General features: G+C 51.8%; 9 protein-coding genes across 9 annotated transcripts; 5 read left to right on the top strand and 4 right to left on the bottom strand.

Moving 5' to 3' along the window:
* The first annotated feature begins 177 nt into the window (after nt 1-177).
* BP01DRAFT_352232 (uncharacterized protein) lies at nt 178-979 on the top strand. The gene is made up of 3 exons (XM_025573902.1): nt 178-348; nt 415-857; nt 934-979. Exon 2 carries the CDS (start codon nt 466-468, stop codon nt 652-654), a length of 189 nt encoding a protein of 62 aa, XP_025435652.1. The 5' UTR covers nt 178-348; nt 415-465; the 3' UTR covers nt 655-857; nt 934-979.
* On the bottom strand, nt 766-4,560 carry BP01DRAFT_3118 (ssDNA endodeoxyribonuclease RAD2). The gene is made up of 2 exons (XM_025572465.1): nt 934-4,560; nt 766-857 (listed from the first exon to the last, which is right to left on the bottom strand). Exon 1 carries the CDS (start codon nt 4,405-4,407, stop codon nt 940-942), a length of 3,468 nt encoding a protein of 1,155 aa, XP_025435651.1. The 5' UTR covers nt 4,408-4,560; the 3' UTR covers nt 766-857; nt 934-939.
* Nucleotides 4,561-4,583: 23 nt separating this feature from the next.
* Nucleotides 4,584-6,341, top strand: BP01DRAFT_352230 (CAAX prenyl protease RCE1). The gene is made up of 4 exons (XM_025573901.1): nt 4,584-5,018; nt 5,082-5,122; nt 5,216-5,596; nt 5,655-6,341. The coding sequence occupies exons 1-4, from the start codon at nt 4,961-4,963 to the stop codon at nt 6,183-6,185; spliced, it is 1,011 nt and encodes a 336-aa protein (XP_025435650.1). The 5' UTR covers nt 4,584-4,960; the 3' UTR covers nt 6,186-6,341.
* Nucleotides 6,342-6,638: 297 nt separating this feature from the next.
* Nucleotides 6,639-7,375, bottom strand: BP01DRAFT_361710 (putative cell surface protein; the record flags this gene model as incomplete). Its single annotated transcript, XM_025576191.1, has 3 exons — nt 6,639-6,870; nt 6,938-7,211; nt 7,255-7,375. 3 exons carry the CDS (start codon nt 7,373-7,375, stop codon nt 6,639-6,641), a joined length of 627 nt encoding a protein of 208 aa, XP_025435649.1.
* A 1,889-nt stretch (nt 7,376-9,264) lies between these two features.
* On the top strand, nt 9,265-11,360 carry BP01DRAFT_419814 (uncharacterized protein; the record flags this gene model as incomplete). Its single annotated transcript, XM_025579422.1, has 4 exons — nt 9,265-9,701; nt 9,827-9,977; nt 10,079-10,169; nt 10,270-11,360. 4 exons carry the CDS (start codon nt 9,265-9,267, stop codon nt 10,890-10,892), a joined length of 1,302 nt encoding a protein of 433 aa, XP_025435648.1. The 3' UTR covers nt 10,893-11,360.
* A 215-nt stretch (nt 11,361-11,575) lies between these two features.
* Nucleotides 11,576-13,102, bottom strand: BP01DRAFT_419813 (uncharacterized protein; the record flags this gene model as incomplete). The annotated part of the gene is made up of 2 exons (XM_025579421.1): nt 11,576-11,626; nt 11,891-13,102. 2 exons carry the CDS (start codon nt 13,100-13,102, stop codon nt 11,576-11,578), a joined length of 1,263 nt encoding a protein of 420 aa, XP_025435647.1.
* A 658-nt stretch (nt 13,103-13,760) lies between these two features.
* On the bottom strand, nt 13,761-15,248 carry BP01DRAFT_370330 (putative alcohol dehydrogenase; the record flags this gene model as incomplete). The annotated part of the gene is made up of 5 exons (XM_025576599.1): nt 13,761-14,045; nt 14,105-14,542; nt 14,618-14,781; nt 14,858-14,985; nt 15,184-15,248. The coding sequence occupies 5 exons, from the start codon at nt 15,246-15,248 to the stop codon at nt 13,761-13,763; spliced, it is 1,080 nt and encodes a 359-aa protein (XP_025435646.1).
* Nucleotides 15,249-15,647: 399 nt separating this feature from the next.
* On the top strand, nt 15,648-17,878 carry BP01DRAFT_370329 (uncharacterized protein; the record flags this gene model as incomplete). The annotated part of the gene is made up of 6 exons (XM_025576598.1): nt 15,648-15,796; nt 15,851-15,960; nt 16,029-16,447; nt 16,487-16,957; nt 17,006-17,330; nt 17,481-17,878. The coding sequence occupies 6 exons, from the start codon at nt 15,648-15,650 to the stop codon at nt 17,876-17,878; spliced, it is 1,872 nt and encodes a 623-aa protein (XP_025435645.1).
* Nucleotides 17,879-18,778: 900 nt separating this feature from the next.
* BP01DRAFT_396332 (amidase family protein) lies at nt 18,779-20,901 on the top strand (the record flags this gene model as incomplete). The annotated part of the gene is made up of 2 exons (XM_025578469.1): nt 18,779-20,643; nt 20,709-20,901. 2 exons carry the CDS (start codon nt 18,779-18,781, stop codon nt 20,899-20,901), a joined length of 2,058 nt encoding a protein of 685 aa, XP_025435644.1.
* Nucleotides 20,902-20,946: the final 45 nt, after the last annotated feature.

The raw sequence follows: 20,946 nt of genomic DNA, 5'->3' as shown, positions 1-20,946 counted from the left end.
CAAGCTGATTTATACCTTGAATCAGCCTGAGAGATTCAAGCGAGGGTTGAGGAGAGAAATGGGGGTTGATCTACTCTGTAAGTCGATCTACGGTAGTTATGGAGGAAAAAGGCCCTGCAAACGATGCAAACATTGCATTTGACTACTACTACCTACCATATACACAATTGCAAATTAGTAGTGAGCTTCCTGTCACTCATGGCGGCAAGTGCGAGCAACCGTCCTCCTGTTGAGGAAGGCAAGATGGCCTGACTCGCTGTGCCCCTCGTCTTATTCTTGGAGGGTGGCCTGCAAGCTCTTTCTTCTCTCTACATATGCGAGTCATCATCGTGGCCATTAGTATGGTCCCTGAGTGAAGAATTAGTGGATCAGCTCTAAGCATTTTTCCTTTCTTTTAAGACCTCTTAGACGAACAATTTCAATCGCACCTATCTGAACCTATCCACAGGGGCTCCTGGAGCCAGCATGGGACTCGTGTTCAGATCTCATTTGTCCTCGAATTCCACCAACTCAGTTTTGAGTATGGACCTTACCGCTTGCGTTCTGGGCAAAGAGGCTGTCCCCAACGGGCGATCAAGCGTTATCCTAGGACTGAAAGGCTGCATCGACGCACTCCAGCACCGATCAATTCCGCGGTCCATCCTCGAGGCTTGAAGGCACATTATTGACGAAAGTTCGTGGAGAGATCTGATCCTGGAGAGCTTGCCTGATCTCGATGGATCTTTGAAGGAGGTCTAGTGGCTGTGGTAGCTGTCTCGATCTGTCAGAGGATTGCGACGGGAGGAACTGCTGGGAGACAAACGGGAGTTGTCGTTTAAGACTACACTTGACGCCGTTTTGCTGGTCACTGGTATGTTCTGCAACGTTATGCTTATTAGTTTATTGTTTGAATTAGCTGAAAACTTCCAATGGCTAAATATAAGGCCAACTAACACAGCACTAATCGGACTGCTTGGCCCCACCGCGGATTTTCCTCTTCTTAGTGTTCGAGACCTTGTCTTTGTCCTGCTCCTGACGTGCTCTGCGCGCCCCACGTTTGGTGGCTGCTCCATTATTCGGCTGATTCTCGGGCAGGAGATCAGTAGTAAGAGCTGCTTCTCCGTCTACCGCTTCTGGCTCCTCCTGGATATTCCCGGCCTGTTGTTGGAGGCGACGGAACGCCTTTTCCATCCGACTCTGACCACCACTACGGACTCGAGGCGCGAATGCGCCAGCACCCTGGGGACCGGTAAAGAAATTAGTGATGTTCGATTGCGTGCCTTCTTGCTCCCTACGATTCATATCGCGGATCACAGGCACGAGAATCTCATCCGTCCGCTCTTGGCTCCATCCAATCGTTGACATCAAGAAATTGCGTAGGCCGTGCAAGTCAGGCACGCCCCATTGGAAAGGTGAAGGGTCGGAGTCCACCTCAGGCTCAAGGTATGCCACATCAACCCGATGATCAGGGAAAGATGGCGGCAGGAAGATCTTTGCGGCTTGCTTCTTGAAGCGCTTGTAGAAGGCGGCGTGTTCGTTTTCGCTCAAATTGGCCCCCGTCTGCACTCGTGTCCACCATTCGTTGAATTCTTCCAAGTCGGCGAATTCTGTCAGAATCTCCAACGCTGTCACAGGGCCGATTCCTGGGATGCCTTCCGTGTAGTCACTCCCCAGTAGATGAGCAAGTCTAATCAGTTTGGTGCGGTGAAGGGCATATTCCTTTTCCAAGTCAGAAGACAAATAGCATTCAACGAATTTGCCTTGGTTGAACATGTTTTTGTATATCCGCGTTCCCCCAAATAGAAAGCAATCGCTATCGTCCGTGATGATGCCGTCAACGAGTCCTAAAGAAACCAACTCCGCACACTGAGCCTCGGCTTCCATGGGCGCGGTGATGTATGGAAGGCCAAAGAGCGCCAACAACTGCTGGCACTCAGTAATCATGACTTGTGACACCTCATCCGCATCTCTGCGATCCTTCTTCTGTTGGAAGCGCAACTGCTTCAGCTCTTGCTCGTAGTCGAACGCACTTCCGGCATTCACCTCGGAGTTCAATGCGGCGGCGAATCGAACATGTTCCTCGCCTTCGGCTGCAAGCTGCTGCATCAAATCCTCATCTTCAGGATCGGAAAAGTCATCCTGTTCAATGCCGTCTCCTGTCTCAACAAGATCATAAACTGGTGCGTTCTCTGTGGGAGACTTGGCGCTGTCAATGCTGTCGCCATTTGTGATCAGGACGTCCTCAAAGACGTCTTCCGCTGCAGGCTCAGCATTGTCAGCCATGTCAGCATACGGTATGGCAACATCCTCAAACTCAGGAGTAGGAGAGGATTCGGACCGCGCGGTGCTTAAGCCGTCATTCTCGCCGGTTTTGATATCATTTGTTAGAGATGCTTCAGGGGCATTATTTGATTCGACAGCTTTCAGGTTTTGATCAGGTGATGAAGCAGGTGGCTGTGATTGTATAGACCTTTTGCTGCTGGGAGCCGCCATCGATGTGTGTGTCGTCGAAGCATTCGAAGATTCAGGCAAAATCTCTTCCCACTCTGATTCAGAGTCTAAAGAAATGACTTCTTTTCTGTCTGTGGATTCGCCAGTAGAGTGTTTGAATCCCGTTGGCTTTTCACGTACAAAAAGTGCGTCCGCGTCTGGCTTCTCGTCGCGAGATTCTTCGGCTAGTCGATTATCAGCTTCTTCTGCAATGAAGCCGGCTTGATGGTCATCATGAGCCGCCGCTGAGAACCATGGCGGCAAAGGTAAAGCTTCCTTCTTAGCTTTTGTTGCTTCTTCACCACCCTTGGCTTGACTTTTCTCGGCTTGGTAAATCTTCGGTGCCTCATTGACTTGACTTGGCTTCATAAGCTGCATCGATTCGAAAGGTAGGGGGCCAGCAAAGGGGTTGGCCACACGAGTAGTTGTACCAGTCTTTTCGGTCCTCTTGGACTGAGCCAGAGCAGCAGCAAAGTCAAAATCATCTTCACTTTCGTCCATTAGATCCACCGGTTCGTCTCTGTACTGCGATAATGGATTTTCATTTCGATTCAATTGAATTTCTGGCATGTCCTTGTCTTCATTGACGTGGGTTGGAGCTTCTAGGGACATTTGTATAGCACGCTGAAGCTCCTCGTCGTTATCTTCTGGATCATGAAACATATCGTCTCCATCAATTTGTCCATCATTTGCAAAGCTAGAGCGTCGGTCACTTCGGACGAACAAAGAGTCATCGTCCATGATGTCCGAAGGTCTTCTGCGATCTAACTCTCCACGCATTTGGTCCATAAGCGATTCGTCGAATGCACCTTGTCGCAGGAAAGGGAGCTTAGGAAGTCGATTGAGGCCTTCGATTGGAACATCTTCAAAGCCGCCATCGCTGTCATCAGAAAACTCCTCCTTTGGAGCCACCACCTGGTGCTGGCCATACTGGTCCACATCGATTGGTTTGTCCTCCTGGCCTTCTTTATTTCCGACCACACCGAGGACCCAGCCACCCTCGATAGTATTATCCTTCACTAAAACATACTCCTTTCCTCTTTCGCCGGCTATTCTTTGTCCAGACTTGTAGAATGCCTCCTCACCATTCATGCCATTAATGTTCATTAAGCGTTGCGTAAGATCGTTTCTTTCCTTGACGCGTTCGATCTGAAACTTTGAAAAAGCCATACGATCAGGAAACATGGTGTCTAACTGCTCCTTCGAGTAACCCATACGCAAGCGACTCCGGAGTCTGGCTGCGTTGAGGATGTTGTACCGATCCGTAGCCGGCAGGCTGACGAAAAAGGGACTATCGAAGTCTATCTTTGAGAAGTCATACAAATTAATATCCTCACCCTGGTGAAACTGTCTCGCGTACTCTTCAAGCTCCTCACGAGACATGATGCGGGGATCGTTAGGAGCCCCCATCTCCTCGAGGGAGACTTGCATATCTGGTAAATGGTAGGCATCCTTCTTCCGGAAGGCGCGCGTCTGGGTTTTCTCTTTCTCGGTCATGAAAGCATCTTCGACATACACGGGATTATCCGGGACCTCCTCCACGCGGTCAGTAGCTCGCCTCCGGCTCGCTGCTGCGGCTTCCTCAGCTGACCTCTGCAGCTGCACGGCCAACAGCTTCCCAGCGGTTCGCACCGCATCTTCTCGGCGGCCCTCACGTCTTTTCTTTCGATTTGTGATAGTTTGCCGCTTGAGTATTGGAGCTCCGCCATCGAAGACGAAGACCGGTTTGATCCCGAAGTAGAGCAACTTGCATATCCGGCGGAAGAAGCCAACAATGTGAGAATTGCGCAGGGCGTTTCCCTCCTTGTCACGGACAGCTTTCAAAAACTGATAGATCCAGATCGATGCATCAACTGCCAGACGCTTCTTGTTGAGTGTTTCCAACTTGATGGGCCTTGCGCAGGGCTGCACGACAGTCCACAAGCCATGGACACCCATGCTGCCGGGTCAGTTCCCGGATTATAGCGAGTATCAATCACAACGAGTCAACATCTGGACGGGCAGAATCATTTGATCTCCGTACAAGCTGAGGAACACCAAGCCTTCTGAGCAAGCTTCTCGCTTTGCGGACTTATGATAAGCGCAAGCGTGATGCTTTGAGAATATCCCCGCGACGCCACCTTCGCAGGGCAGCCGCGGCGCGCGATCACGTGAGCTTAATTGCTATCGATGACGACTTACATCATGTGATCTCAGCGGATGGAGCCACATATGCACGTGACTAATGCAGCCCACTTGTGCCTTGATGCCTTGGTGCCTGTCAAACTCGGCATTTACAGCCGACGTCGTGTTTCCCTCCGTTCCCTTTGTTCGTCTTCCTGCTCGCTAGTCGGGGCTATTGTTCGCCTACTCACTCGGAGAAGAAGAATCGGCAGTCACGACATACCCGGCATTGCAGTCTTATGTGGTATTTGCGACTGTGTGGTTGACTTGATTCTCCGTCTGCATCAAACTTTCTTCATTCCGATCCGGGCATTCAATCCGGGTGATCATGGCGCCCATCAATCTGCTGCTCAACCGTCTCAGGATTCTATACTCGAAAGACTACGGTAAGCTCACAGTATTCACAGTAATGCTTCTTGTTGCAGTCTCAATACTTAGACTCCAAATAGATGAGCCAGCTATATCAACGACGACAGCTGCTTTCTTCTCGGTAAGCTATTTAGCATCTGCCGCTGCTCGGTGAAATAGCCAGCGAGGGCCGCAGTTCGAGTCAATAGATCAAGATTGACTGATATGCAATTAGGTTCTACTTACTCTTCTATACGTGATACCATTCTACGTGAATGCCACCACACGGCCGTCCCCGACTCTAAGTCGCGATGCGCCATCAGTGATCCGGGCAAGAATCCGAAGCGTGACCCTGTCATGCATCGTGAGCACTCTCATCGTTGCCTGGCTGATCATCGGCAAAGACGACGGGTCTCTGACCGAGGCCCTCAAGCTCCTGGGCTGGTGGCCCGTCAGCTTCACCGACATCTTCCGCAGTTTGATCCTGACAGCCATTCTCTTCGCGGGTCCGCTGTTCGAAAGGGGCATCGCAGAGGGCGAATGGCGTGAATGGGTCCATGGTAGTCGGATCACCGCTTCCTTGCGCAGCTGGATCGGGTGGAGGAACTACGTGGCGGTACGTACTCTAAACTGTTTCAACTCGCAGACAAAATGGCTGATTATGCGAAAACCAGGGCCCAATCACTGAGGAGATCATGTTCCGCTCCGCGATAGTTCCACTGCATCTGCTTGCCAAAGTCTCGCCCGTGCGCATCGTCTTCGTGGCACCTCTGTACTTTGGCATCGCGCACGTGCATCACTTCTACGAGTTCCGCCTCACGCACCCGGACACCTCGGTGATCGCAGCACTACTACGCTCCATCTTCCAGTTTGGCTATACGACCATCTTCGGCTGGTATGCCACTTTTCTCTACCTTCGCACCGGTTCTCTCCCCGCGGTCATCCTCGTGCACACCTTCTGCAACTGGTGTGGACTGCCCCGGTTGTGGGGGCGGGTCGAGGCCGGCGTCCCCATCGGCCCACCATTGGCCAAGGGTAAATGGGGCTCGGGTGAGACGGGAAATGGGCAGTTGGGCATGGGTTGGACAGTCGCGTATTATGCCCTGCTGGTGGGGGGTGCGGTGGGATTCTATTATGCGCTGTGGCCGCTGACAGACTCGTTTAATGCTCTAGCCTCTTTCTCGAGTCCGCACAAGAGGGTATGAAGGATGAGGTTGTGAGGTATCCGCACCGACACGGTTCAGTTTGAGTTCTGATGGTCGGGATTGACATGTTTCCATATATATATCTAATATGCTTTAATGTGACCTGTCGCGGATAGGCTGAATATTACGTCGAGGTTCATATTCTTTTATAATCTGAGCTATAGTGTCGCTATTGTGATGATTCTTATTACAGCAAACCTATAATCAACGTAAATATGAAAAGGAAGACACTAACAGCAATACCCCTCATTGCTGCCCAGCACAATGCCAAAGCAAACATATTCTGATCAGAGCGCGGGGTATCTGGCAGTCGAATCCCAGCATTGGTCTTAATCATGATGTTGGCGCGCTGGGATAATGAACACGTTCAAAAATCCTTTGAAGAATGAATCAGTATATTCAGTCCAGATACTGCCCAGTGAACAACCAGTCGATTCTCGCCCTCCCACACTCTCACAGTATCACACTCCCCATCAAAACAACGGCACCAGACACCACCACAGCCGTCATCCCCGCACTCCCCCGCATCCCAACGGCAGCACCGGACGAACCTGTGGCACCACCACCAGCCCCAGAAATTGCAGAAGCAGACGTAAAGTAGAAGCAGGAGAAGCCATTCCCGACACGCTGACGCCCGAGATCGAGCCAGATCCCTCGCCCAGGCTCTCGCTTCCTCCCGTACCACCTACCACCGCCGTAGTAGCAGCAACTGCAGTCCCAGTCCCAGTCAGAGTCAAAGTTGACGAGCTGACGAGCCTGAGAAACTGGCAGCAGGCACTTCAGAGAAACCACTACCAGTAGCACCGGCACTGGCAGTGACATCGGTACTCCCACTCTGCGTGGCCTCCGCCTCAGCACCCGAGCCAGTCGTCGTCGTCATCGTCGCCACCAACCGCCCACCCGGCCCCCAACCAGGCAGATAATGCGTCGGCACGGGCTCAGTCCCTGAGTGAAGCGGACACCCCTGAACGGTGGTCTTGGGGGGCGCGCGTCCGCCGCCGCAGTCAATGAATTCACAAATCTCGCCTGAGTCGGGGATGTAGTAGATACGGCTGAAGTTGCCGCCGACGTAGGTGGTGGAGGAGGAGGAGGTGCAGGGGAGTTCCGATGTCGGTTTTGGCGTGGACTTTCAACGGGGCTGTGAGGGCGAGGAGGCCCAGGAGGTTGATGGCGGTGGTGAGGAAGGTCATAGTTTCTGATCTGTGCTCCCTTCGGGGAGCTGCAATCGGAGAAATTCGGTAAGGAAGTGGGTTTGATGGCGGAGAGATGAAGAGAGAGTACTATTGATCGGATCTTTGACCAAAAAGGAGAAGTAATTCTGCGAGGGTCTATACAAGTCGTAGGCTCGGTGGGGCAACTCGGGGGATGTTCTGTAGTCCTCTTTGGTGGAAAGCGTCTGCGTCCCTGATTATAGCGCCACGCACAGTCGAATCAGGGACTCGTTCGAGACCCTTGATGTGCGGATCAGAAGTGATCGTGCTTTTGCTGTTGTGGAGCTTGGGTGTACGATGGATGGGGAGTGGGTGCATGCGGAATCGGAGAAAATGGAAAGACCTCGTAGACACACGCGTGCTTGCTAAGCTAAGCCTGGCTAATGAACTAAGCATCATGACAGATAGCTTTGTTCGTCTAGGCGTGTCGAGCTGTAGAGATAGTATAAGAGATCAGATAACTACTAATGATTCTTTGGTAAAGAGACCGGCTCCATTTTTGGAGCTTATCAACCCAATTCATAGTACGGAACCTCTTCAATGCGGGGTATATCTCATGTCAGTATTTCTAGTAGGAAGAGCAAAACATTATCAGTAGTTACTTTCTAGGGAACATGTAAGCCATCAGCTCATTCTTCAGCGCCATCTGCCTGGATTATTTGGTGTATCCAATAAGCGAAAGTCTCCTGCAGACACGGCATATAACCCATTGTGCAGATTCCAAGCACGATCGCAAGCATGACGAACAAACATGTACTTGATTACAGAAATTGACCCTCTGACAGATAATGATCGAAGACTTTGCCACTTACTCGCATCTTATATGCTCTCTTGGTTTGTGACAGGCAGCGGGCCCAGTGATCCGGTTCTACTCATTTCTGCTCCTGCGTCAACTTCTTCTCATAGCAGAATGAAAAAAAGTAACCTTCTGTGATATCAGTCTCCCGAGTGCTACCCATCCGGATCAATGCTCCCTTATCTCGCTTGTAGATCTGTGGAACTCATTTCCGAGCTGCGTCGGATGTCGCTGGCTTCGTCTAGCGGCTCGAGGGCTCTCCGGGCAGCGTAATAAGCGCGAGTGGTATCTCCCAGGCGAGTTTCTTGATCTCTGCTAAATGACTGCTGAATTCTGATTGGTTTGCATTAAAGAGGCGGTGCCATAGGGCCCAAGGAACTGGGGAACGATCTTGGTATAATGAAAAGCAAGCAAGCCACGAGGATACCGTAACAAAGCCCTTGTGCTGTACATGAATGGTTGTCATCTTATCGACTGCAATATCAGATTTGAAATGATAGGCCGAGTCTGCATTATCGTGTTTGTAGAAGGGCTCACAACGAAGGGCTACTCTTCGAGCTTCTTTCTCTGAGAAGTTGCATCTCCCAAAGGCAAGTTTTATAGCCTCCAAGAAGTTGATAGAGTAACCCCAGTCAAGAGTAAATGCCACCGACTTCCTGCTAGAGCATTCGGTCTCCCTGTATTGGGACTGTATTGATGTAGATGATCCGTGGGTCGAGAGGCTTGTGTGTTATCGTCACCTCCCGATGCGGTAATATCGAAGTTATTTTTGCAAAGTTAGCTGTCATGTCATAGTGAAGTCCAGGGCTGGTAGTGAAGATTGCTTACCCTCCCTCCCTCCGCCCCCCCTCCTCCCTCCCTCCCTCCCCCCCATCTCCTGGTCCACTTCTTACATCTTTCTTCCAACTCCCAACTTCATCCCAAGCGCCTGGTCCTCTGCTAACAAGCATCACTCTCCAAGCTATTAAACCATTTTCCAAGCCTTGCTATCCCAACCCACAAGTTCTCATCCTAAACGTGCTCTCACCTGTTCCTCCTGCTTCGCCCAAGACCCTGCCTCCCTCCCGTCACCATGCCTCCCATTGTCTACCCCCCCTCGTACTCTGCGCAGGGTGCTCACTATCCTGGCTTCTATGTGCCATCATACCATCCACAGGCCCAGGCGGCAGCTCTCGCTCCTCTTGGTCCCATTCCTCTTCCTCCTCTTGATCCCACTCCTCTCCCTCCTCTTGGTCCCACTGCTCTCCCTTTTCTTGGTCCCACTCCTCTGGAGTATGGAATGGGTACGTTCCCCGGACCTGAGTGGCAGCAGGGGCACTATGGGTCTGGGTATGGCCTGCCTGGATATAGCCAGTTCCAGCATCATCAGCCTCAGCCATATCAGCCCCTGTTCTGGGGGCATCATGGTTATTCAGGGCAGATGAACGCTGGGAACGGCCAGCCAATGCAGTTGACCGATGCAACTGCCCAGGGAATGCTTCCCAAGGAGAACACCATCTTCGTCGGCAAGTAAGTACCACTACCACCTGTTCCTTCTGCTGTTTGTTCTTCATTTTCCTCTTTTGCCTCTCTTGTATCTTTCGTCTGTCTCTCTTCCTCTATAGGCTAACCAGAGTACTGACCTTCTCCTATAGCCTAAAGAACAACGTCGACGTACGATGCCTCGTCGCAGGTATCAAACAGATATTTGCAGGACTAGGTCTCTGCTGGGTCAAGTTGCATATGACCATCAAGACCCGAAATGGCACGAGCTGCAGTCTCCCTACTGCCTTTGTCACGTTCTGGGTAAGTTGGCACTTTATTTGCCCTGTCTAAAAGTCAGCAATCAGTTCTCTGAAGCATGTGTATGAGAGGATCACAGTAACTGACGATATATTGCTTTGTAGACCTCCGACATAGCACGAGCGGTGCTCAACAGGGCAGAGCCCTTCAGATTGTACGGTCGTGACTTGCGCATTGAAGCAGTCGATGGAGGCCGTAAGTTTACCCTCATCGCACGTTCTCCTTCCTTTCTTCTCCTGCTTTCTCCCGTATGCGCAACAATTCCAATCCAGATATTCATACTCACGTCTTCCAGGATTTTATCCGAGGCCCGCCAACACACAGCCAGTCCCGCACTATCAGGGCGTCCCAGAGGCAGGCTCCCCGGGCGTCCCAGAGGCAGGCTCCCCGGGCGTCCCAAGGCCAAGCGGCCAGGCCATCCCAGCTCAAGAAGACCAGAGCCGCAATGAGAAGGACCCGCCGGTCGAAATCATAGAATGCATGTATGACGAGGAGTACGCTGCGGTGCGCCGAGTTTACATGGAGGCGGAAATGCGGAAGAAGGGGCTTACTCTTCCCAAGAAGGACAGCCAAGCGCCTCAGGGCTCTTCCTCCTCCTCCTCCTCCTCCTCCTCCTCCTCTTCGCTGCTGAAGCAGAGCAACGAGGTTGACGAGGAGAAAAGAAAGAGGATCAAAAAGACCGTGACGTACGTGAAGAAGTTGTTGAACATCCCAATGGAGGATGAAGAGGACGCAGCGGAGATCCCTCAGCCGTCGCCACAGATCGTCGTCGCAGCCAAGGACGTCTCAGCGACCCCCTCCCCCCTCACGGAGGGAAGCAGTACTACTGGCGAAACATCGTCTGCTGCTTCTTGTGCCCTTGAAGAGCCTCAGAAGTCTGAGGGTGACGTTCCCATGCCTGCAGGCGCCGATGTCTGAGGGGGCTTCGTGGTTTTTGGTTTCTTGATTTTGAATATCTCTTGCTAAATGTTGCTTAATTTGCTTTTGGGGGTTATCTGTTTGTTTCTTGACTTGCTGATCTTTTTGAATCTCCTCTTGGAAATCATCACATCACTTAACTTGTCAGGTGTTCGGTAGTGTTCTTCACCTGCGTATACCCATTTTGTCATGCTTCTTGGCTGGAGTCATGTGCGAGTGAAGTTTTTCGGGCCCTGACTTGATAAAGTCCTCTTTCTTGCTCTTGCTCTTGTGTCTTGCGATATGCATCATGTGTCAGTACTTTTGTGGTGTTGAATGCGAGTGATCTTGCTCCAAGTCTTTCCTCTATGATCACGTAGCGTACTGTACCTGTAGACTGACACCTCGTGTCACAGAGTAAGGAGCCAGTTGCATTTGTAACTGTAGAGTGATTACTCGTAGAACAGGGAAACAGGCCGCATAAAAAAGGTAGGGAATCTACGTCAGAAGACACAGAAGTGAATAATTGCAGAATTCAGATGAGATAGAAGTCACACCGTGCGGGGTCATTAGCCCTAGCTCGCATCAATGAATTGCGATAAGGTGCTTACTCCGGAGAGAAGAAGCAGCTAAATGGGATTTATGCACATTAAGCTTCGGATTTTTGAAAAATTTGGTGGGCATGTGACAGATCAATAAAATATTCACCGCCGAGCACAACATGAACTTTTAGGTTCAAATCCCTTGTATACATCCTGCATTATAGTAGTACTATCTATGACCCACTAGACTTTTGTGTATGTACTATGATCTACAGATTGTGACACACATATCTCCACCTCAAGGCAACATATACATACATAGTATGACTGCTACCAACGAAAGCTGCCAAGCCCTGCCTACTAGTACCGCCCGTCTCAATTAACCCTCAAGCTTCTCGCCCTCTCAATCAACTCCGCCAACACCATCTGCCGCACGGAGACGGTCAACTGTAACCCACGCTGCAAGAACCATCTTACCTGGTCGTCCCTTTCATCGCGGACACCGAGCGCTTTGAAATTAATGCGTTCCAAATAGAGACACATAGTCCAGATACTCTGAAAGACCTCCTCCCACGGCGACGGCGACGATGACGACGAAGATAACACCGACAATGGCGGAGACGCCGACAGCAACGGAGATACCGACGACAACAACGACGAGGATGACGATCGGGACCACGTCCTCGTAGAGATATCCAGCAGCACCACCTCGCGCAAGTCCAACCTCTCCAGGCCCCTGGCGGCCATTTTCAGGACGCATTGGCGGAGGAGCTCGGCGGTGGACTGCATTTTACGGACGGAAAACACCCGGATGCGCGACGAGGCCAGCCGTGCGGTCGTGATGACCTCGAGGATATTGCCCGTGTGTTGGTGGGCGGGGGGGTCGCGGCGGCGGATGGCCTTGCACCCGGGCCCCGTGATGCGCAGCTCCTCCAGCATGGGGGTTCCCTCGAGCAGTTCCCAGACAATCGAAGTGCCGCGGAACTCGCGGAAGTAGTCGTCGTGCACATGGAGCACACGCAAGTGAGCCAGGACCTCCGGGTAGAGCGGGGGGACGGTGAAGTTGGGGAGCTGCAGGAGCTGGTGGGTGGAGGTGGTGGGCTGCTCGAGGGCGCGGTCGGGGCGCAGGGAGCTGCGAATCTTGACGCGGGAGAGCGGGATGGCGGCGTCGTTGAAGATGATGAACATGACGCGCGCGACGTCGGCGGAGTGGATGTAGTCGACGGGGCGGGAGGCCGGCTCGTCCAGGTGGAGCTCGAAGTCCCGACAGTTCGTGAACGCGGTGGCGAGGTCGCTGCGCAGCGCCCGGATCTCTACCATCGCCAGCGGGTCTTCGATCTCGTTGGACCGCGCCATGCGGTTGAATGCGGAGTTGCGGCCCTCGAAGGGGTACCGGATCACCAGGCGTTTGACGAGCGAGGCGAGTGGGTTGCCTCGAGGTCGCGCGAGATCGCAGTGGATGCGCAGGATGCTGTCGTAGGAGAGGTTGGTTTGCACGGTCTCGAGATAGCGCGCGAAGATGGTCTCGGTTATGGGCTGCCCGAGGTCGTGCATCTTCCATGAGACGAGACGGAGGGAGAGGAAGCTGGCTTCATCCAGATATCTGGTGGTGTGTAGGAATCGGACCCGCCGGTCAGGCGTGGACTCCACCATCGCCTCGAGCATAGACTCTAGGTTAGCTGGAGGCATGGTTGAGTCTTTTTCTTTACAACATGTGCGCATGGAGGGCGAGGGATACAAGTTGGATCAGCTTTGTGGAAAAAAAAAAAAAAAAAAAAAGTGACATTCGACACTGGCCATTGGAAGTGTATCGACTGACACTCACTATAAATACCAAATACATCCTCAAAAGAGAGGTTCTTTGGAGTTATAACTCTGCAAGCATCATTGCGTGCGCCAGATGGAGCATTCCTGCTACATGGCAGACATTTCTTTATGACGGTCTATCATATGTCAAGGTGAAAAGGCACAACCTTCAAAAAGAGTTTGGGAAGCTCAAAACAAAGGGCGTGGTTATTCTTTGCAGGTTGCAGGAGAAGCTGGTTCGCGGATGGCGAACAGAAGAATAGATTGTGCGCGGGGGCTTCATTGTTGACCACGCCAGAAGCCAATGCATCTACTCATCCGAGTCTCAGTCGGACGTCCTTCCTGTCTTGTGCTAAGACATCAGTCAAGATTGGACTAATTCGTTCCAGACACATAACAAACACAACAACAACAACAACAACAAATTATTTCGACCTGTTGCCTGGGATTTAGCTTAGCAGGCTGGTCAACACCTGCAGCTCTGGATGTATGGCTGCATTCCTACAGTACAGCCTGATTCTCATCTCTCACTGGCGTGTACTTATAACCAAGGGAGGCACTTTCCGTCATGCCATCGAAGAAGTAAGTCTACTTTGTGCATGTCAACTAGTCTAAAGAGTTTATATTGTTGTCTCCACTTTATCCAAGACAGTGTGACCTTGATACTGCCGTTGCGAGGATCAGCACATAGCTCAAGTGCATCCACAGCTCTCCCCAAAGGGAATGTATGCGACACCAGCTTCTTCAGATCAAGAATTCCTCCGCTGAGACAGGCGATAGCCGGTGGCCAAGTATCGCGATAACGATTGATAAAACGCAAATCAATCTGTTCAGGCATCCATTGTCAGCACTAGATGGAGCATAGCTGAGCAAGTCACAACTTACCTCGGCTAATGAGATATGCATGAATGGAAGATTGTTCATGACCGCTTTTCCTACCCCAATGACAATCACAGCACCGCCCCTTCGAGCTGTGAACGCCGCCGTGCCAACGCTACTCTCTACTCCCGTGCACTCAAGCACTGTCTCAGCAGTTGGGTACTCGCATGATCCGAACAGGGCTCGGATTGCCCTGGCATTGCCTTCCGCATCCAAAGAGCGGCTGACCTGATATGTGATGCAGCTGGGAACAAACTTGGCGAATGCAAGTCGCTTGGGCTCTATATCCGTGATGACAATTGGATGGGCACCAGAAGCACGAGCGGCAGCGAGCGCAATCAGTCCGATGGGTCCTGCCCCGCACACAACTACTTCATGGCCCAGTTGCAGACGGGCGACTTGAATGCCACGCATGACGACCGAAAGAGGCTCTAAGCAGAGCACCTTCAGCGTACGAAATGTTGTCTGGGATCCTGCATTCTTCCTTAGTCACAAGCTCCCAAGGTAATCAAGGCTAACGTACTTGTGGAGCCATTTGGCGGGATGCACTTTGTAGCGCTGGAGAGTTCCAGCATAGGGATAGACGCCTGCGAACTGAACATCTTCACACAGGTTATAGCGGCCATCGTCGCAAGGGAAGCATCGTTCGCATGGTACTCCTGGCTCCTCTGCCACCTGATCACCTGAGAAAACAGTCTGATCACCACCCTGGCCTGACGGTAACTTGATGCGACTGGCGCAATCGTCGAATTGACTTACCGGGCTGAAGATCTGTGACGCCCTCTCCACATTTCAGTACGACCCCTGCCGCTTCATGGCTGATAACACAATCGCCTTTGAAAACCAATTCTCCAATTCTGCCTGTTTTCCAGAAATGTATGTCTGACCTGAAGCAATGCGTCAGAGATTATCCAGACACCGGGAATGCGAATTGCATACCCGCAGATGCCGGTAGCCTTGATATGGAGAAGGACTTCGCCTCATTGTGGGGCATAAACCGGAGCTGAAACGTGTTTCAGTTGGTGATTCGCCGTGACTTGAAGGGAAGGATTCGGTAATGAGAGAGAGAGCAGCGTCGGTTCCACCGTTGTTGATTTGTGCTTGAAACCGTAGAGTGGACAGACTGCATGAGTTGAAAGGAGGGAGACATTCTGGCGGGGATGATGAAGCTGTCGAGCGCATAACACGATGCCCTGCCGGGGCCATTGGGGTGGTGTTTATTGGAAAAGAATGAGGTGGTGACCAATGGTGAAAAGGCAATCAGAGCCACAGATAGCCGTGCCTGATGAATTCAACCCCGCGGGGGAGGCTCGACTTTCCCCGCTGGGGTTATCCGTCGGCGCTACCACTTACCCAATCGGGTAATGTGCATCCAACTGCCTGCATAGGAACATCTTCAACTCCCACTCGAGCAAAGCAAACCCGCAATGCTTTCTCCACCTTTCTCCACTCTGTGTAATGGCTTTCAGGTCTCAGTCTCATAAATAACAAGGACCTCCTGCTGGGTTCCCTTCATGATGGATTTCCAACCATAATCAAACCTGTTGCTATGGCTGTCAGTCTCGACAACTCGCTCGTCAATGGCGCATCCACCTCACCGCTGGTCCACCAGCTTTTCAAAGACCATGATCAAGTCTTGAAGACCTTCCGCCTTCTCATCGCCGATCTCTGTCAGCAGTTCGGTGGAGGTCATCCTGGGTAGGATACTTGTCTGTTCGAAAGAGACTCGGACGAAAGGGCTAACCAGTACAGAGGAGCGATCGGTATGGCGGCTACTGGGGTCGCACTGTGGCGCTATGTTATGCAATATGCTCCTCATACTCCTGACTATTTCAACCGTGATCGTTTCGTTCTCTCCAACGGTCACACCTGCCTCTTTCAATACACATTCTTGCACCTTACCGGATATAAGGCCATGACTTTCGACCAGCCAAGTCGTATCATTCCGACCGTGTTGACGCATTGTGCCCGGGTCACCCCGAGATCGAGCATGAGGGCATCGAAGTCACAACAGGGCCACTGGGCCAGGGCATTACCAATGCGGTTGGTTTGGCTATGGCTACCAAGAACCTCGCGGCCAAGTTCAATCGACTGGGCTACGACATCGTGTCGAATCACACTTGGTGCATGATCGGCGATGCCTGTCTGCAGGAGGGTGTCGGACTGGAGGCTATTTCATTTGCTGGACACCTCAAACTCAATAACTTGACTGTCATTTATGACAACAACCAGATTACCCGCGGTGGGTCTGTGGACTTAACCAACACGGAGGACGTTGATACCAAGATGCATGCTTGCGGCTGGGACGTGATTGATGTCGAGGATGGCTGCTATGATATTGAAGGTCTCGTTCAAGCGCTCGAACATGCTCGAGCCTCTCAAGAGTAGCCTACTTTCATCAACGTACGAACGGTTATCGGACTGGGTAGTCAGGTCGCAGGAATGGCGGCCGCCCACGGTGCCGCCTTTGAGTCTCCTGACGTCGCCGACATGAAGAGAAACTATGATTTCGACCCAGATGAGACATTGGTCATTGGTGAAGAAGTCCGTAAATTCTTCCAGGACCTCCCCTCTCGAGGAGAGACCCTTGTTAACAACTGGAACGCTTTGGTCAAGCGATACAGTGAAGAGTTTCCGGATTTGGGAGCCGAATTTCAGCGCCGTATGCGGGGAGAGCTTCCCCTCAACTGGAAAGACCTGATTCCTTCCACTTTTCCTGAAAGGCCCACAGCTTCGAGAGCTTCATCCGGCTTAGTATTCAACCCTATTGCAAAAGAGTTCGAGAACTTCATGGTGGGGAATGTTGACCTTTCCCCGTCCGTGAACATGATATGGCCAGGAGAAGTAGATTTCCAACACGTGATTTTCATCCACGCTCTCATACTAACTCACGCTTAACGGTTCTAGCCCGCATTGATAACTAGATGCGGTATCAATGGTAATTACTTCGGTCGATATATCCAGTATGATGTTCGCGAGCATGCGATGTGTACCATTTCTCATGGTATGGCCGCCTTTGCTTCAGATACCTTTATTCCCGTCACCTCATCCTTCCTCATGTTCTACCTCTATGCCGCACCTTCTGTCCGAATGGGTGCCCTTCAACATCTCCAGGTCATCCATGCGGCCACTCATGACTCGATTGGAATGGAAGAGGACGGACCTACGCATCAGCCCATCGAGCTCGCGGCGCTATACCGAGCCATGCCCAACCTCTTGTACATTCGCCCAGGTGACAATGAAAAAACAGCCGGCGCTTGAATTGCGGCCATTGAGGCCAAGACAACGTCTACAATCATCTCCACGTCACGCCATGCCATTCCTCAACCAAAACAAACCCGTCGTGATGGCGTTACTCGTGGTGCATATGTACTTGAGGAAGCCGAAAATGCTGCCGTGACAATCATCGGCGTCGGAGCGGAGCTATCCTTTGCACTGGAGGTTGCTCAGCACATGAAAGAAGCCCAGGGAGTTGTGGCGCGGGTTATCAGTTTTCCATGTCAGCGATTGTTCGAGCAACAGCCAGTAGAAAACAGGAGAGAGGTACTGAGAAGACACCAGGATATTCCGGCTGTTGTGATTGAGCCATATGCACCGAATGGATGGGAGCGGTATGCCGATGCAGGAATTTCTGTCCGCCGATTTGGTCACAGTTTGCCCGGCAAAGCGGCATACAAATTCTTTGGTTACGAGACCGGAGTACTTTCAGCCAAAGTAAGCGACTACCTGGCTCGCCTAAAGAAGGGAGAAGCACTTAGAGGTGAATTCATCGATCTGTAGATAATGATATGATAATGCCATTTACTTAGACTTTTCATGCGCGCTAGGAATCTGTGAGCCCTTCTCTTTTGTCAATAAGCCCTGGTAAGCTTTCTATATCAGCAGCCATTCAACAGACATCGTCTCCATAACTTTGAATCTAACTACATGCCCCCAAATGTACCTTAGGGGCGGGAGCGACACCATTGCAAACTTCCTCCATTACTGCGAATGACCACCACTTGGTGTATGCACTCCATTCTGAAATATAGCTTGCGTCACTTGTCACAGGACTGAAGTCCGTATACACACACGCGCACGTATCAGCGGGGTTCCTGGACAGATTGAGCTCCCTGATATTCAGTATTGTTATTGTTCATTTTTCATAGACCAAGAACAATACCTTCTGGTCAAGCCACAAATAAAGGATGTGCGCCTCAAAGATGAACTCAGGGGGGTGAGACATCGCAATTAGACACCGTATACGACACGAGACTGATATCGAATCACTAGCTATTCCGGTATCAAATCCTTGTCTAGGACAGCCAGTCATTGCTATCTTTCATCGAGTTGATTTGCCCAAAAAGGGGTAGGCTGGGTTCGATACTCTAGACGCTGAACGTGATGGTCATGGTCCTGAGCACAGGCTTGTGCATGATGCTGGTTGGCTGTGCGAGCTTCTGAGATGATGTGAATACCTGGGCCAAACTAGATAGATGACAAAGTGGCTCGACTAGAGCCGTACTATTGAAGTGAGGCTGAAGCCTAAAGCGAGACGTAGAGGATGGAGATGGTTACGGATGGCAGGTGCGGATGGTGTTTCCCATAAACTCATCTTCCCTCCGTCGATCTACCACTCACTTCAAACCAATCACTTCAAAATAACAACCACCTACAAAACCAGCAATACCAGTGACCATGATGCTGTTACATCTTCTCTGTTTGGTCATCCTGGGATGGAGAGTCAATACGACTCTAGCTCAATTCCAGAATCTGGAACATATCTCCAGCGAAGGTATCACGTATGAGCTTGGGGATGTCCTTTACTTTGCAAACTCGGAATATCCACAGGCGACAGGCAAGATTAAAAAGTCCAAAGGGGGTAAGGCAGGCCACATCGATATATACACGCCAGTTACTGTGATCGTCACCAACCAGAGTGTGGTCACTGGTGCTTTTCTAGAGGAGACAATTGACACATACCTGAACGAAGACGATGTCTTCACGGAACAATTCCTCACCTCGATATACATCACTTCTACCTCTTCTGTTCAACTCGCCACCATGGACAACACATCACTTGAGTATTTGAATCAGATCGGGGTGGACCAACTCTACCTCGATTCAAAGGTCTTCCGGAAAACACCTAATCTTGCACACACTGTACGTATGAGTGAACAGATAGCACTGCAGCCCGGACCGTATACCATTCTAGTGTTCGGATCGACTATTCAGTTTCTGGATACCTATCGCGTCTACGTCGACGAATACCGCAGCTTCATCACCGGAAGTTACCCTCTCAACGACGGCCTAGACACCTACGCACCGCTCGAATCAATGTATTCTCGGACCTGGGCGCCAATAGTACCTGTTCCCAGTCGTATACGGTTCTGGAACGATCCTCGCCCACTGGCTGGCAAACGAGTGGCCATCAAAGATCTCTTTGATATCAAGGGACTCCAGACATCAGCCGGCAGTCAGGCCTGGATCCGCACGCATCCAGTCGCCAACTCGACAGCTCCAGCCATTCAACGACTGATTGATCTGGGCGCCGTTCTCGTGGGCAAGTACAAGCTAGCCCAGTTCGCATCCAGCGCGAGCCCCTGGGACTGGACCGACGCACATCATCCTTTCAATCCCCGAGGCGATGGGTATCTCACCTGCGCCGGATCTTCCTCCGGAGGTGGTTGCTCTATCGCAGCATACGCTTGGCTCGACCATGCTATCGGCACTGACACAGGCGCATCCATGCGTCGCCCAGCAGCCGTATCCGGTACTTATGGCAATCGCCCTAGCCAAGGCATGATCTCTCTCGAGGGAGCCGTGCCACTCAGCTGGGCTGCTGACACCATTGGTGTCTTTGGGCGTGATCCGATCTCGTGGTCTCATTTTGCAAGATCCTGGTATAGCAGCACGCCGGAGCTACACCAAAACACATCCGTCACAGGTCTTCCTCCTCTTTCCCTGACCGAAAACCATGTCTTTCCATCGCGCATCCTCTACCCCGACGAATATTTCCCCATGTCCAATCCAGCAGCACAAGATCTCCTGGATTCCGCTCTTTCCAAAATGACCACTCTCTTCAACATGACAATCACCCACTTCAATCTCAGCGCCACGATCACAGACGCCTCCATCTTCCCCGACACCAACGACAACTGGGATCGTCTCGCGAACGACAGCATCGTTATCAACACCTGGCCGCAGTACCATGACGTTGCCCAGCCCCTGATCTCAGCCTGGGCCGACCAGCACGAGGGACGCTTCCCCCCCGTAGATCCGCCTGTCCGCTCCCTTTGGCCCAACCTCGACTTCAGCGTCACAAATGCAGAGAACTACGACGCGGCCGTGCAGAGTCGGGCCGTGAGCATTGAGTGGTTCGAGCGTGAGGTCCTTCTGTTTGATGAGGCCGCCTGCTCCGAGGCTCTGCTGGTCTGCGACGCCGGGACCGGAGGGCTGCCGAGCTTCCGGGAGTCAAAGCTGAACGAGGGCCCTAACGCGAGCTTTTTGTACTCGTATCCGGAAGGTGCGATGATTCCGTGCGTGGCTATCTGTGCGTTGTTTGGGTGAGTCCCCTCTCCTTTTCCTCCCTGTACGATGAGGGATATGCTAACAGTATGAAACGTCGCAGCTGCGCGGACTTCACAATCCCATTGGGTCAAGTTCCGTACTTGTCGCCGGTCACGAAGGTGACGGAGCAGTGGCCAGTGGTCTTCAACTTGATCGCGAGAAGGGGTTGTGATTTCATGCTTTTCGATCTGGTGGAGAGGATGGCAGAGGAGGGAATACTTGCAGAGGTGAACACGGGGATGACGGCTTATTAGACCGGGATGCGATGAGCCTCTGCTACAGGCACACATGCCACTTGA

Source organism: Aspergillus saccharolyticus, assembly GCF_003184585.1.
Source record: "Aspergillus saccharolyticus JOP 1030-1 unplaced genomic scaffold BP01scaffold_1, whole genome shotgun sequence".
NCBI lineage: Eukaryota > Fungi > Ascomycota > Eurotiomycetes > Eurotiales > Aspergillaceae > Aspergillus > Aspergillus saccharolyticus.
The sequence above is the reverse complement of the archived record's forward strand: the minus strand, read 5'-3'. Positions and strand labels throughout refer to the sequence as shown.

Coding starts and splice junctions, on each gene's coding strand:
- BP01DRAFT_352232 (XM_025573902.1), top strand. CDS start 466: ATGGGACTCGTGTTCAGATCTCATTTGTCCTCGAATTCCACCAACTCA.
- BP01DRAFT_3118 (XM_025572465.1), bottom strand. CDS start 4,407: ATGGGTGTCCATGGCTTGTGGACTGTCGTGCAGCCCTGCGCAAGGCCC.
- BP01DRAFT_352230 (XM_025573901.1), top strand. CDS start 4,961: ATGGCGCCCATCAATCTGCTGCTCAACCGTCTCAGGATTCTATACTCG. Junction 5,123..5,215: donor CGACAGCTGCTTTCTTCTCG/GTAAGCTATTTA, acceptor ATATGCAATTAG/GTTCTACTTACTCTTCTATA. Junction 5,597..5,654: donor GGTGGAGGAACTACGTGGCG/GTACGTACTCTA, acceptor TGCGAAAACCAG/GGCCCAATCACTGAGGAGAT.